This window comes from Bos indicus x Bos taurus, chromosome 7 (genome assembly GCF_003369695.1).
Source record: "Bos indicus x Bos taurus breed Angus x Brahman F1 hybrid chromosome 7, Bos_hybrid_MaternalHap_v2.0, whole genome shotgun sequence".
In the NCBI taxonomy this organism is placed as follows: domain Eukaryota; kingdom Metazoa; phylum Chordata; class Mammalia; order Artiodactyla; family Bovidae; genus Bos; species Bos indicus x Bos taurus.
Window position 1 is genome coordinate 78632347 of NC_040082.1, and position 14070 is coordinate 78646416.

The 14070-nt window shown below is 41.6% G+C and overlaps 1 protein-coding gene across 1 annotated transcript; it reads left to right on the forward strand.

The window, feature by feature from the left end:
* The first annotated feature begins 597 nt into the window (after nt 1–597).
* FTMT (ferritin mitochondrial) lies at nt 598–1705 on the forward strand. Its single transcript, XM_027548845.1, has one exon. The coding sequence runs from the start codon at nt 677–679 to the stop codon at nt 1403–1405; it is 729 nt and encodes a 242-aa protein (XP_027404646.1). The 5' UTR covers nt 598–676; the 3' UTR covers nt 1406–1705.
* The last annotated feature ends 12365 nt before the right edge of the window (nt 1706–14070 follow it).

Below are 14070 nucleotides of genomic sequence, written 5' to 3' on the forward strand. Positions count from 1 at the left end.
GAGAAAGGCACAGCAACCCACTCCAGTATTCTTGCCTGGAAAATTCCATGGACAGAAGAGCCTGCTGGGCTACAGTCCACGGGGTGGCAAAGAGTCGGACACAACTGAAGCTACTTAGCATGCACGCACCAGTATACACCTACTGCAATACTGGCAACTATTTCCATACTTAAATTTGTAAAAATAACCAGAAAGTCAATTTATAAACATCCTCTTTGGATGTGGACCTTTATTTACTCTCAGATCAATCAATGTTGATTTTTGTTTTATCCTATTTCACTGCCTTGTCTCCCCCATCTCTTGGTCCTTGGACAGAAAAAGGTCAGAGAGGGAGGCCAAGTAAGGTTTGACTCAAGTCACAGCATCTACTTTTTCGACAGCATTTTAAACTTAGATGAAATAGTAAATTAGAAACGCCCAAGACCAGAAACCTCGCGTCGACGATGGGGGCAATGCTTATAACTGTTATCAGCCTTTTCCCCACCGCGAAAGACGCGCGCCCGCGCCCGCAGCAGCCCTCCGCCTGGAATTCGGTGAGTATGGAAGCGAAGGGGCGTGTGACGCAGTCGCTGTCGCCTAAGGCTGCGTTCTGATTCAGATCTGGTGCCCGGGCGGCGCTTGACTGCGCGCTGAGCCGGCCTGGACTCAGTTTCCCTACTTCTAAATAGGTGAGGCCATGCTGCCCTGTTCCTTGTTCCTGCCCAAGCACATCAGCACATCGTTGGTGTTCCTGCGCAGTGCGCGCCACGGCTTCGCTTTGCTGCCGCGCTGGGTCCCCAGGCTGTCCTCGGATTACCCGCCCGCTGCCCCTATCCGCCTGCTGGCCGCAGCCGCCTCTTCCCGGAGGCCGGCGGATGGCGCCGGCGCCCCCTCCCGGGTGCGCCAGAACTTCCACCCGGACTCCGAGGCCGCCATTAATCGCCAGATCAACCTGGAGCTGTATGCCTCCTACGTGTACTTGTCCATGGCCTATTACTTCTCCCGAGATGACGTGGCCTTGCACAACTTTGCCAGATATTTCCTTCGACTGTCCCGGGAGGAGACCGAGCACGCGGAGAAGCTGATGAGGCTGCAGAACCAGCGGGGAGGACTGATCTGCTTGCAGGACATCAAGAAACCGGACCAGAACGACTGGAAGAGTGGGCTGAATGCAATGGAGTGTGCTCTGCTCTTGGAAAAGAATGTGAACCAGTCGTTGCTGGAATTGCACACTCTGGCTTCAGACAAAGGTGACCCCCATTTGTGCGATTTCCTAGAAACCCACTATCTGAATGAGCAGGTGAAGTCTATCAAAGAACTAGGTGACCACGTGAATAACTTGGTTAAGATGGGGGCCCCCGAGTCTGGTCTGGCAGAGTACCTTTTTGACAAGCATACCCTTGGAAATGAAAACAATCACAACTAACCCAAAGGCTGCCTTCACAAACAAGGTGTGCCAGAACCCAGAGGCAGCTGTTTCCTCCTTTCTTTTTATATTCTTCTCTTATAATGTCTCAATAAAGTGATTTGTAGAGAAAATGTATTTAGCTCCATGTTAACAATGGCTGTTTGCCCAGCATCAAGATGATTTTCCCAGCCCAGAATGAGATGGTATAAAAAAGACTGCAAAAAAGCTACTGAAATAGATGCAAACTAAATTTTTACAGTTACCAAATATTATTCCAGACCATGACCCTGCAATAAATATCGATGAATTTCAACTCAACAAATGCCTGTTATTTTCAAGACGTTATGTTAAAGGCTAAAGTGGAAACATGTGTAAGATAAATATGCAAATAACTGTAGCAAGATGAAGGATATGTAGTACTGCAAAAATAATCCGAGCAAAGTTCTGTAACAAGTTTTACCCTTTTCTAAAAGTGCAATCTGTTTTTGAAGGATTTTGTGATCAACCAAATTCAAGAAAAACTAAAAAAGTATAAATGCTGGATTTGGAAAGACACAATGTGTGCTAACACTTTCAGGGCTCTGGTAAATCTTGAAATTAAAAACAAAATCCAAACCAAAAAAAATTATTGGTTTATTTTTCATTTAGCTCAGTGTTTCCCAAACAAACCCAATCTCAGCTAGCTTTTCATGGTAGCAATGATAATATAACCATACCTATGTATCTGATAATAGACTATACAGCCTTCCTTTTAACATACCAAAAAGAGTGAATACATTGCAGAAAACACATTCCTGTGGCCTTTAAAGTGAAGCTGAAAGAACATTAGGATGGAAAAGTCAAGAAGGGATCCAGAGTAAAAGAAGCATCAGCTGGGCAGATGTTTTCTTGGGGAGGTGGGAGAAGGGGCGATAAAGTGAGTAGGAGAATACAGTACGTCCCCTACATAGGAACCTTTAAGTTTCGAGCGTTCAAAGATGCAAGCATGCATTCACATGTCCAATCATGTTAAGTTAGTTCATGTGTTTGGCGTACTTTGTCACATGTGTGCATCCTCTGCAAGTGGTTGTGCTTTTGTGTACTTTACTGTATAGCACTGTATAGAGTGTCTTCCCTGGTGACTCAGATAGTAAAGAATCTGCCTGCAATGCGGGAGACCAGGGTTTGATCCCTGGGTCAGGGAGATTCCCTGGAGAAGGAAATGACAACCCACTCCAGTATTCTTGCCTGGAGAATTTAATGAACAGAGGAGCCTGGCGGGCTACAGTCCATAGGGTCACAAATAGTCGGACTGAGTTACTAGCTCACATGCGCGCACACACACACACACTACATAGAGTATAGTAGTACAGTATCTTTTTAAGTAGAATTGAATCTAGCAAGAAACCAGAACCTGTGCCAGCAACACCAGCCATGAGTGAAATTGCAGTTTGTCCTCCATCTTCTATTGCAAATGGATCCTTCAACTCTGCTTTCTCCCACCTTATCTCCATCCTCCAGCCAGTATCTCTTCTTGGCCTTTTTGCTCAATACCAGCCACTGTATGCCAGATGTTATACTGCCCTACTGTACTTTTCAAGGTACTAAACTGTAAGATTAGAAACATCTTAGTTTTTGTTTGTCTTTTGTGTATTATTTATGTGAAAAGCAGTATAAACCATTACAGTACAGTACTATATGCAATTGTGTTAGTTGGATTACTAGGCTAACCTTGTTGGACTTACTAACAAATTGGGCTTACAAACTTGCCCTTGGAATGGAACTCATTCATATGTAGGGGACTTAATGTATTTTGGTCAGTAGATCTTTGGCTAGACTAAGAGTGCTGGGTGGTGTTTGGAAAGATGGGCTAGAGCCCAACTACGGAGGTGAGAAGGAAAGGTTAGGTTCAGTTTAGGGAGCAATGGCAGTGCTTCAAAGGGATCCCAACAGAAGAATGCTGTGCTAAATGTTGAACAATCAGAAGTTTAGTTGTAGAGAATAAAAATCTGAGAACAACCTCAATGTTGGTGTTAGTTTGGGTCCTCTGAGAAATAGATGCCAAGATGGGATTAAGTGCAGGGAAGAACTGTATTAGGGAAAAAATAAAGGATGTTGAGAGGAAATGAGAAAACAGCTGGGAGAAGCAGGGAGAGACTTCAGACTCTGTGTGAGTCTGATCCTGAGGGAAGGAAGAAAGAGAAGTTGTACATAGTTCTCCAGGAAATTCTACAATTGAATAGAGTAGAGAGAGACCTGTCTGGGAGACCTCCAGCTAAAACTGCTCATCAGAAGAATATCAAGCATCTGAGAAATGGGCCTGCTTATGTACACTTCTGGCATTCAGTTATTGACTAGGAGTGATCCGTAAGAGGGTCTTCCCAGGTGGCTCAGTGGTAAAGAATCTGCCTGCTTATGCAGGAGATGCAGGAGACACAGGTCCAGTCTCTGAGTTGGGAAGATCCCATGGTGGAGGAAATGGCAACCCACTCCAGTATTCTTGCCTGAAGACTCCCATAGACAGAAAAGTCTTGGCGGGTTAGTCCATAGGCTTGCAAAGAGTCATGGCCATAGGAAGTGCAGCCTTGCAACAAACTAAGGGATGGATCGATTTTAGAGTACAGCAGCTTGGGTCTTTGGCAAATTGTGCACCCTTCAGTACCAGATTTGAGAGCTACACACACATGACTGCACAAACTCAACAAAACAATTTAAAACCGCATACTTGGAAATGTTCTGCAGCTATTAAATACAATTTTGTCAAACACATAATGAGGTGGACAGAAATTCACAATGTGTTATCTTAAAAATAAGCATATTGCAAGGTAGGGTTATATTATATAATTGCATATGTATAGACTTCCAGGGGAAATTATATAAAATATATGCATATAAAAATGGAAATATATATACCAACAAATGTAACTGGAAAATCTCTTAGTGATGTTGTATTTGATATTTATTTTCTTTAGCTACTTGTCTTTTTAAAATAAATTTCTTATCATGGGCACCAATTATCATAATGATAGAAAAGTAAAACTATAAAATAAAGCAAAAAGGGCTGAACCATGTTGAAACCAAAGAATATAGAAACAAAGACATGCTGGAGAGAGTTTAGAGATAGAATCTTTTTAATTTTGCAGATGCTTTAATGAAGAGAATTCAGAAGTGGGGTATAGGAAGAAAATGTGTAGAGTTCAAACCACAGAATAGACAAGTTGAAAAAAAGCAGGAATCACAACAAGAGGAATAATTGAGGTTGGAGAGTCCATGATGATTTGCTTTTGATTATGTGGATCAGTCTCACTATACAGTCTATACTTAAGTTGGTTTATCTTGCCTCACAGGAGTGCTATTACATTTCTGCAGAAAATGTCCTCTTCAGTTCCTCTAGATGAGTGTATTTCAAACTGCATATTGCAGCCTATAGATGTGTCATAAGATTAGTGAGTTGCTATCCACCTTTTGTTAATAAAATAGAATTGAAGTGAAAGTAAGTGAAGTAAGGATATTGTATCCTGAAATTCTTAGTGTGTGCGTGTTTTCATGTATTTACATCTTGGATAGTGATATTTCTTATTCTATGTTTCTGTCAAAAACATTCAATAGCCATTATCCTAGAAAATTATTATACATTCTCATCTCAAATCTCTCAGTCTCCTCTCCTTCCACAATGTCATTTGATAAGCCTCTTATTTCACTGAAAATTCAGAAGTAATCACAGAAGAACTTCACATATTCTCCTCATTGAATTGATTACGTATTTGCCCCGGTGTTCACATATAAAGCACTTTATTCTGCTACAAAGGTTGAAGCATATATTTTGCTTTCTAAAACCAATCTCCTGCTTTGCCCTGAGTCCCAACCCTCCCACACACTCAAGGACAAAAGGACGTCACACCTACAATTATTCTTTCACTTTCTATTGGTTGGTTCCCATGAGAAACAAAAATAGTGTTATTTTTTCTAATAAAAAATTTCACCTTTGGATCTACATTCCTTTTTGCAAACACTAAGTTACCACTTTCTCTTTTACAATGAAAGTTGAAAAAGTTGTTCCTGCTTCCTGGGTCCAATTTTTCTGTTCTCTTTGGTACCTCCCAAGTAAGGCTGTGTTCACTGTTCACCACACCAACCTTGTTTTGTTTTGTTTTGTTTTTTTGTCAAGATCATCAGTAATGAACACTGGAGTACATGTGTGCTTTTCAATTATGGTTTTCTCAGAGTAGATGCCCATTAGTGGGATTTCTGGGTCATACTGTAGTTTTATTCCTAGTTTTTAAAGTAATTTCCATATTGTTCTCCACAGTGGCTGTACCAATCCACATTTCCACCAACAGTGCAAGAGGGCTCCCTTTTCTCCATATCCTCCCCGGGATTTATTGCTTGTAGATTTTTTTATATTGGCCATTCTGACTAGTGTGAGGTGATACCTCACTGTAGCCTTGACTCACATTTCTCTAATAACTAGTGATGTTGAGTAGCTTTTCATGTGCTCTATGGCCATCTGTATATCCTTCTCGGAGAAGTGTCTGTCTAAGTTTTACACCCATTTTTTTTAACAGTAGCTAGGACATGGAACGGAGAAGGCAATGGTACCCCACTCCAGTACTCTTGCCTGGAAAACCCCATGGACGGAGGAGCCTGGAAGGCTGCAGTCCATGGGGTAGCTGAGGGTCGGACACGACTCAGCGACTTCACTTTCACTTTTCACTTTCATGCATTGGAGAAGGAAATGGCAACCCACTCCCGTGTTCTTGCCTGGAGAATCCCAGGGACGGGGGAGCCTGGTGGGCTGCCATCTATGGGGTCGCACAGAGTCGGACACGACTGAAGCAACTTAGCAGCAGCAGCAGCTGTGAAATTGATGAACATAGAGTTTGTTATGCAGGGTAAAGTAAGTCAGAAAGAGAAAAATAAATACAGTATATTAACGCATATATATGGGATCTAGAAAAAATGGTGTTGATGCACCTGTTTGAAGGAAAGGAATGGAGATAGAGAATGGACTTTTGGACATAGTGAGGGAAGGAAAGAGTGGGATGAATGGAGAAAGTAGCATCAGCATATACACACTACCATGAATAAAACAGCTGGTGAGAAGTTGCTATATAATATAGAGTTCAACCTGGTGCTTTGTGATAACCTAGAGGGGTGAATGGCACCCCACTCCAGTACTCTTGCCTGGAAAATCCCATGGATGGAGGAGCCTGGTAGGCTGCAGTCCATGGGGTCACGAAGAGTCCGACACGACTGAGCAACTTCACTTTCACTTTTCATGCATTGGAGAAGGAAATGGCAACCCACTCCAATGTTCTTGCCTGGAGAATCCCAGGGACAGGGAAGCCTGGTGGGCTGCCATCTATGGGGTCGCACAGAGTTGGACACAACTGAAGTGACTTAGCAGCAGCAGACGGGTGAGAGGGAGGTTCAGGAGGGAGCGGATATATGTATAATTATGGCTGATTTGCACTGTTGTATGGTAGAAGCCAACATAACATTGTAAAGCAATTATGCTCCAATTAAAAAAATAAATTATGTATGTAAATATTTATTGATATTTCCCCTTAGATGTTTCATTGTTGTTGCTTAGTCACTCAGTCATGTCTGACTCTTTGCAGGCCTATGAACTGCAGCACGCCAGGCTTCCCTGTCCTTCACCATCTCCTGGAGCTTGCTCAAACTCATGTCCATTGAGTCTGTAATGCCATCCAACCATCTCATCCTCTGTTGTCCCCTTCTCCTCATGCCCTCAATCGTTTCCAGAAACAAGGGCTTTTCTAATGAATCAGCTCTTTGCATTGGTGGTCAAAGTATTGGAGCTTAAGCTTCAGCATCAGTCCTTCCAATGAATATTCAGGACTGATTTCCCTTAGGATTGGCTCATTTGATCTCCTGGCAATCCAGGGGACTCTCAAGAGTTTTCTCCAACACTACAGCTCAAAAGCATCAATTCTTCTGCACTCAGCTTTCTTTATGGTCCAACTCTCATTTCCAAACATGACTATTGGAAAAACCATAACATTGACTAGATGGACCTTTGTTGGCAAAGTGATGTCTCTGCTATCTAGGTTTGTCATAGCTTTTCTTCCAAGGAGCAAGCATCTTTTAATTTCATGGCTGCAGTCACCATCTGCAGTATTTTGGAGCCCAAGAAAATAAAGTCTGTCACAGTTTCCATTGTTTTTCCATCTATTTGCCATGAAGTGATAGGATTGGATGTCATAATCTTAGTTTTTTGAATGTTGAGTTTTAAGGCAGCTTTTTCACTCTTCTCTTTCACTTTCATCAAGAGGCTCTTTAGTTCCTCTTCACTTTCTGCCATAAGGGTGGTGTCATCTGCATATCTGAGGTTATTGCTATTTCTCCTGGCAATCTTGATTCCAGCTTTTGCTTTATCCAGCCCTGGTTCCACAGGCTGTACTCTGCATAGAAGTTAAATAAGCAAGATGACAATATACAGCCTTGATGTACTACTTTCTCAATTTGGAACCAATCCACTGTTCCATGTCTGGTTCTAACTGTTGCTTCTTAACCTGCATACAGATTTCTCAAGAGGCAGTTAAGGTGGTCTGATATTGAATATGAAATGTCTACGAAACATAGACATCAAAAACATACACTTTATTTCTCCATCCTTCACAACCTAGTTAAAATCTTTTGCTTAATAGTAAAATAAAATTCCATTCTACCAGTTTCTAGGGTCTTGTCATTCTTGACCGCTCGCTTTCTCTCATACCTTCTACTAGACATTCAGCAAAATCCTGAATCTTACCAATGCTAACAATTTTCATCTTGCCCCTTTAGTACAAACTCCTGTCTTTTTATCCCCCTGCATTATTTTCTGTAACACTGGTTACCTGAAAGTTATCCACATAGAGATCATAAGTAAAATTGAAAAGGCTGAAGTGACAAAGAAGAGAGGATATATTAATAAAAAGAAAGACAGCAGAGGTGGGTCCAGACAGAGACACTTGGAAAATTAAAGTAGCTCTGTATTTAGGGGATATTAGATGAAGAAACCTTGACAGGATACAGAAAAAGAACATAAAAATATCAAAACCAAAAAAAAAAAAACACACTTTTCTTGGAAGCCATGGTAGTAGAGAGAGTTTCCATCAAATGCTATAGAGCTTAATTAGGTTGTGGGTTGAAAGGCATCAAATTATATTCTATTTAAAATTATTACAAAAAAGTGGCTACATTGCCCTGTGCTGTAAAATACATCCCTGGCCTGTTGTTTGTTTGTTTGTTTTTCACAAAGCAGATTGTGTCTCTAAAGCCCATATCCCTATCATGCCCTTCCTTCCTCCCCTCCCCTCACTGGTAACTATTAGGATTTTTTTTATTGTAAATCATTAATTCTTCAATTTAAAAAAGGGGCATCAGAGTTGGCAAATCAGTAACTCATTTGTTATTTCAGAATAGTGGCTTTAGGAGTGGTGGAGATAGAAAGCCATATTCATGGGGGTAAACAGGTAGAGAATATAAAATTCTTATTTGAAAAGTTTTTCTTTTTTAAGTAATTGAAGCTACTAGAGGGTACAGAATGGCTATGAGTGCTTTCAGGACAAGAAAAGCTAGTAAAAAGAAAAGATTTGAGAAGCGAGTGATAGAGTGAGGTTCTAGTGGAGAATGGAGCACAAGATTAAAAGAAAACCTAGGTATGACCTGGAAAGACATGTCCTCCAAAAACAGAATGAATCAAAGAGGAAGAAATTAAACTTTAAGAAAATAAACTTTAAGATGAAAGTGAAAGTCACTTCACCCTGGCTGAACTCAATCTTCCAAATACAGTGAGGCAGGAGATAGATGGGTCTCAGGCTGAGAAGCTGGAGTTTGTGCCCTGTGGACAGATACTTCAAGATGAAGAAGAGAGGGGGCTAAGCCCTGACCAGATGAAAGACCACACTTCTCATTCTTGAAGTCAAGGAGACCTTCCCACCTACACACACACAGAAAGGCTTCTTGAAGTTCAAAAAGGGAGGGGGTGCCACCCCAGAGTAGTGATGTCAACCAGCTCATAGGCCTCTTTGCTAGAATCCATCCTAAGAGATCCATCAACACATGTGGGAGGACCCTGAGATATACCAAATACAAACTCAAAACCAGGCAAAGCAAGATGATTGGCAGAAAGAAACACAGAAAAACGCCCCACAAAAGTAATTCAAACTACCACAAGGGCAGAACTCTCTCTGAGCCCACCTGTGTTATCTATCCACATGTACCCTTTTTCCTCTTAATAAGCACTTTACTTGCTTCTTTACATCCCATCTCTATGTGAAAATTCATTTCTACACAGCTGACGGGCAAGGGCCTTGTCACTGGTCACTGGTCTCTGGTGGTCTAGAGGCCAGGATTCCACATTCTCACTGCCTGACTTCAACCTCTGGCCCAGAACTAAAATCCCGACTGCAAGCCAAGGCCACGCAGGATCAAAAGTAGCAAATTAGATCATCTACTGAGATATAGCAACCTCTACCTAGAAATATTTTAATTAGCTTTGTTGCAGGAAGGGGCACCCCTTCCAGAGGCTGAAACTGGGCTCTTGTCTAACACTCAGAAATGAATTGTCCAAGGAGACACATGCTGACAAATCAAGCGATTTTACTGGGAAAGGGCACCCAGATGGAGAGCAGTAGGGAAAGGGAAACCAGGAGAACTGCTCTGCTAGCAGTCTCAGGTTTTATGGTGATTAATTTATGGGATTAATTTCCGGGTTGTCTTTAGCCAATCATTCTGACTCAAAGTCCTTCCACTGGTGCAGGCCTTGTTCAGCCAAGATGGATGCCAAGAAGGATTCTGGGAGGTGGTCGCACATGCAGTGTCTTTTTGACCTTTTCTGAACTCTTGTGGTTGGTGGTGGGTTATTAGTTCTGTGTTCCTTACCAGGACCTCCTGTCATAAAACAACTAATGCAAATGGTTACTATGGTGCCTGGCCAGGGTGGGCAGTTTCAGTCAGTGTGCTTCCCGTAACAGTTTCATTTACCAGATATTATTACAAAATAGTAAATATAAATCATTTTACAGATGGGATATAATCTTTGCTCTCTGTCTAGTATTTATAAAAAACTACAAGTCAAAGAGTATGTCCCTGGAACTGAACCAAGTGGAAACTAGATTTCTAAACAAAAACCTAGTATAAGAAAGAAATGACTCCAAACACTTAAATATCCTGAGACATTGTTTTACTCTTGAACACAAACACCCAATGATGCCAAGGTCCAAGGCCTTCAGATTGGCGGGAAAATATAGCATATTCCCCTGAACATTAGCATCTATTGTAAGTCATCATCCTTCACCTGCAATTGTTAATCAGGTTTTGCACAGTTCCTTTGAAAACTTCCTTGGGGAAGCACTTAGTCTGCATGACAAAATATCTCAGGACAGAGTGCATACATTTCTTTCTGAAATTTGACCCAGAGTTTCTGAAGCCAATACAGTTCACTTGACTTTTTTTAAAAGTTGAACTTCACCTTCAAACTTTCCACTCTCAAATGAAAGACATTGGAGAAAACACTCAGCATCACCACTGTCACAAACAAAGGTGAGGTGTCCATGGTGGAGAAAACGGAGCATGAGACACTTCAAGAGTGCTCCAAGAGACACACTCAGGAAGCAGACAGCTAGAAAACACACACAACTGCTCATCAGAGCTGACCAGGGTGGTATCTCTGCTTACAACAGACTATTAAACATAATCTGCCAAGGGCACTCAGTTGCACAGACTTTGGCACATATTAGTTTTCCTAAGCTCCATATTTCTATCATGTAGGTTTAAGACACTTTGTTGGGTATATTTGCTTTGGAATGAGCAAAACGATGCCTGTGTGTACGTGCGAGTGCAGGGGCTCTCCCGGGCTGGGTGAGAATGCCCAGCAAGTCGGGACTGCCTGACAGTTTTCAGAGAACAGAACAGACATGCACTCAGGAGTGGACTCCTTCCAAGCGGCCTGGCCAATTTCCCAGTGCAGATGGTGGCCAAACAATCTCCTGAGAGAGAGATCTAATGCTTTTGGACAAACCTTAGTCTCTCTCAAACCCCCTGAGCACCATGTTTTCATAGACTGAATTAGCAAAAAAGAATTTCCCCTACCATAAAAGGACTGTCGGACTAATAAAATACTATTGCATGACCTACACACAGATCCTAGATAGTGTAGTCTGGTTATTAATAGCCTGCACTCGAGAATTCAAAATACTTGTATGAGAATAACTGCTCTACCACATACCAAACACATGATCTTGGGAAAAGACGTTAAATTTTCAGAGACGGATTTCCCTCTGCCATGACAGCCTATTGCAACGTTTACTGGGAGACTAAATGAAATAAAGAATATAAAGTGAAGTGAAAGTTGCTCAGTCGTGTCCAACTCTTTGCAACCCCATGGACTGTAGCTCAGTGCCAAACTCCTCTGTCCGTGGGATTCTCCAGGCAAGAATACTGGAGTGGGTTGCCATTTTCTTCTCGAAAAGAATAGAAAGGTCAGCACATTTTCTGGTATATGGCAAATGCTCAATAAATATTAGCTGCTTAGAATGGGGGTTTTTTAAAGGGAGAAAATTTTGTCAGTGTATTTGTGAGTATGTTTGCTTACATATGCAAAGACTACCTCTGGAAGGATGTCATTTGCCCTCAATGAAGAAAAAAACCCGGTAGTTGGGAAAGCAGTGCTAGTAAGACTTTTTCATTGTGTAGGCCATTTGTGTCTCTTTTTTCAAAGAAATAAAATACTTTAAATTTAAGTATTAAATAAATATTGGCTTTACCATTTTTTTCATTTCCCTTTACATTTATAACCAACAGTAAGGGAGTATTTCATGTTTTGCCAAAAAATATTTAAAGGTTATATAATGATCATAATTTTCCCAGTGATTATTAAGATCACTTTGGATGGTTTCAACTTGCAAGATCATTTTTATAGCTCTGCACTGCCCTGAAAAATAAGAATTATCTGTATATCCACCAAAGCAGAAAACAAATTTTCTGTTAAGAGTGTCATTCTAAAAACACTTTTTCTGATTTTTGTCAGGCATTTCATTCATTTAATAAGTATCTTTGAATTATTATAGATAGTAAAATAGGAACCAATTTATTGTGAATTCAAGAAAACTAGAAATAGAGACAGTGTTCTTAAAGTTTAATAACACTAAGTACTATTAACATTGTACTGTGTGATTTATAAAGAACCTTCACATAAAGTTAACTTATTCCCCATACCACTGTCTAATATTCAGGAGCAGACTCCTTTGTGATGTTGCATTGCTCTTGGGAAAAAGGCAAAAGTATTTAATGTGGCATGACTGGCCCTGTCTAGTCTGCCTTCATAACTTCACATCCCACCTCCTTGCTCTCTCCACCCCAGCTACACTGGCATTATTTTCATCTCTAGATTCACCAGGCACACTCATGCCACAGCCTCTTGCCATATTGCTCTGTTTGCCTCCTTCCCTTTTCCATCAACTCACCTCCTACTTAATCTTCAATTCTACAAGTGTCACTTATGCTGGGAGGAGATCTTCTCTTTGCCCTTTCCAGAACAGCTTTCTCTCTTCTCTCCCTCTCTCCATTCTAACGTGCAAGGACATAACAACAGTTTCCCTGCAGTCCCATCAAGGTATTTGTTCTCCCAGCTCCCTCCTTTCAATGTCACTGCAGCTCTGCAGCATCCCTCCACAGACTCAATGCCTCCTGTGAGGAAGGCAGCTCCCTCTACTTAGCCATTCTGTCTCTAGGCTCTAATAAGCCACTCTATCTCTGGCTGTATTAGACCTGGGGTGGAAATGTCCAATCCCTGCCCTACTCCCCCACCACTTCTTTACAAATAGCTGCTTTATTATACTCTCTCTGAATTATCTTATTTGTGCCCTGTATCAGGATCCTGACTATAATCTTGTTCCCGCTCCTCCTAATGGTTCTTTCTCCAACATGGTCTCCTAAGACTTATGCCCTCATGCCAGTCAAAACAACGTACAGTCTTGACTACAATATACTAGACTATTTATAGCTCCCTGTTGTTCAGTCACTCAGTTGTGTAAGACTCTTTGAGATCCCATGGACTTCATCACCCCAAGCTTTCTTGGCCATCACCATCACCTGGAGCTTGCTCAAATTCATGTCCATTGCGGGGAGCCGGTGAGGCATTCCACTCATGACAAAGGTCATGAGGAAGGAGGCTCGGCATACGCAAAGGCGGGATCGAGCCTCAGGAGTCCACCCGGATATTCTCGAGCATTTTCCCCCCAAAAAACCAGAGTCTGCCTACTTTATTGCTTTGTGCTCTCACCTCTGACTTTACTGGGGGCTGTCCCCTACCACCATCTCTCTCTCTCTCTGTCAAAGAGTTAACTTACAGCTCCAATTAATAAAGTTCCTGGGCAATTAGGAGTGTTTAAATCCAAACCCCTCAGATGGCTCTCTAACTCGCCTGACAAGTTTACCCGGACTCCTGCAGCTATGCATACGATTGTTTACAGTCTCCTAGCCTCCAGAGGCACGGGAAGCTTAAGATATTCAAATAGCTTAGAGCCTCTCAGAGAGTTAAAAACTGTCAGAATAAACTAGTAAAGGATTTCATTGATGAGTCAATGCTTGTTGCCAAGTTTTCACATCCCCTGAATTGTATCCTTGAATATGTATTAATTAATAGTGGGTATGTAGAAAAAATAAGTAGTGGCCTTGGTGTTAGTAACTTTAGACCC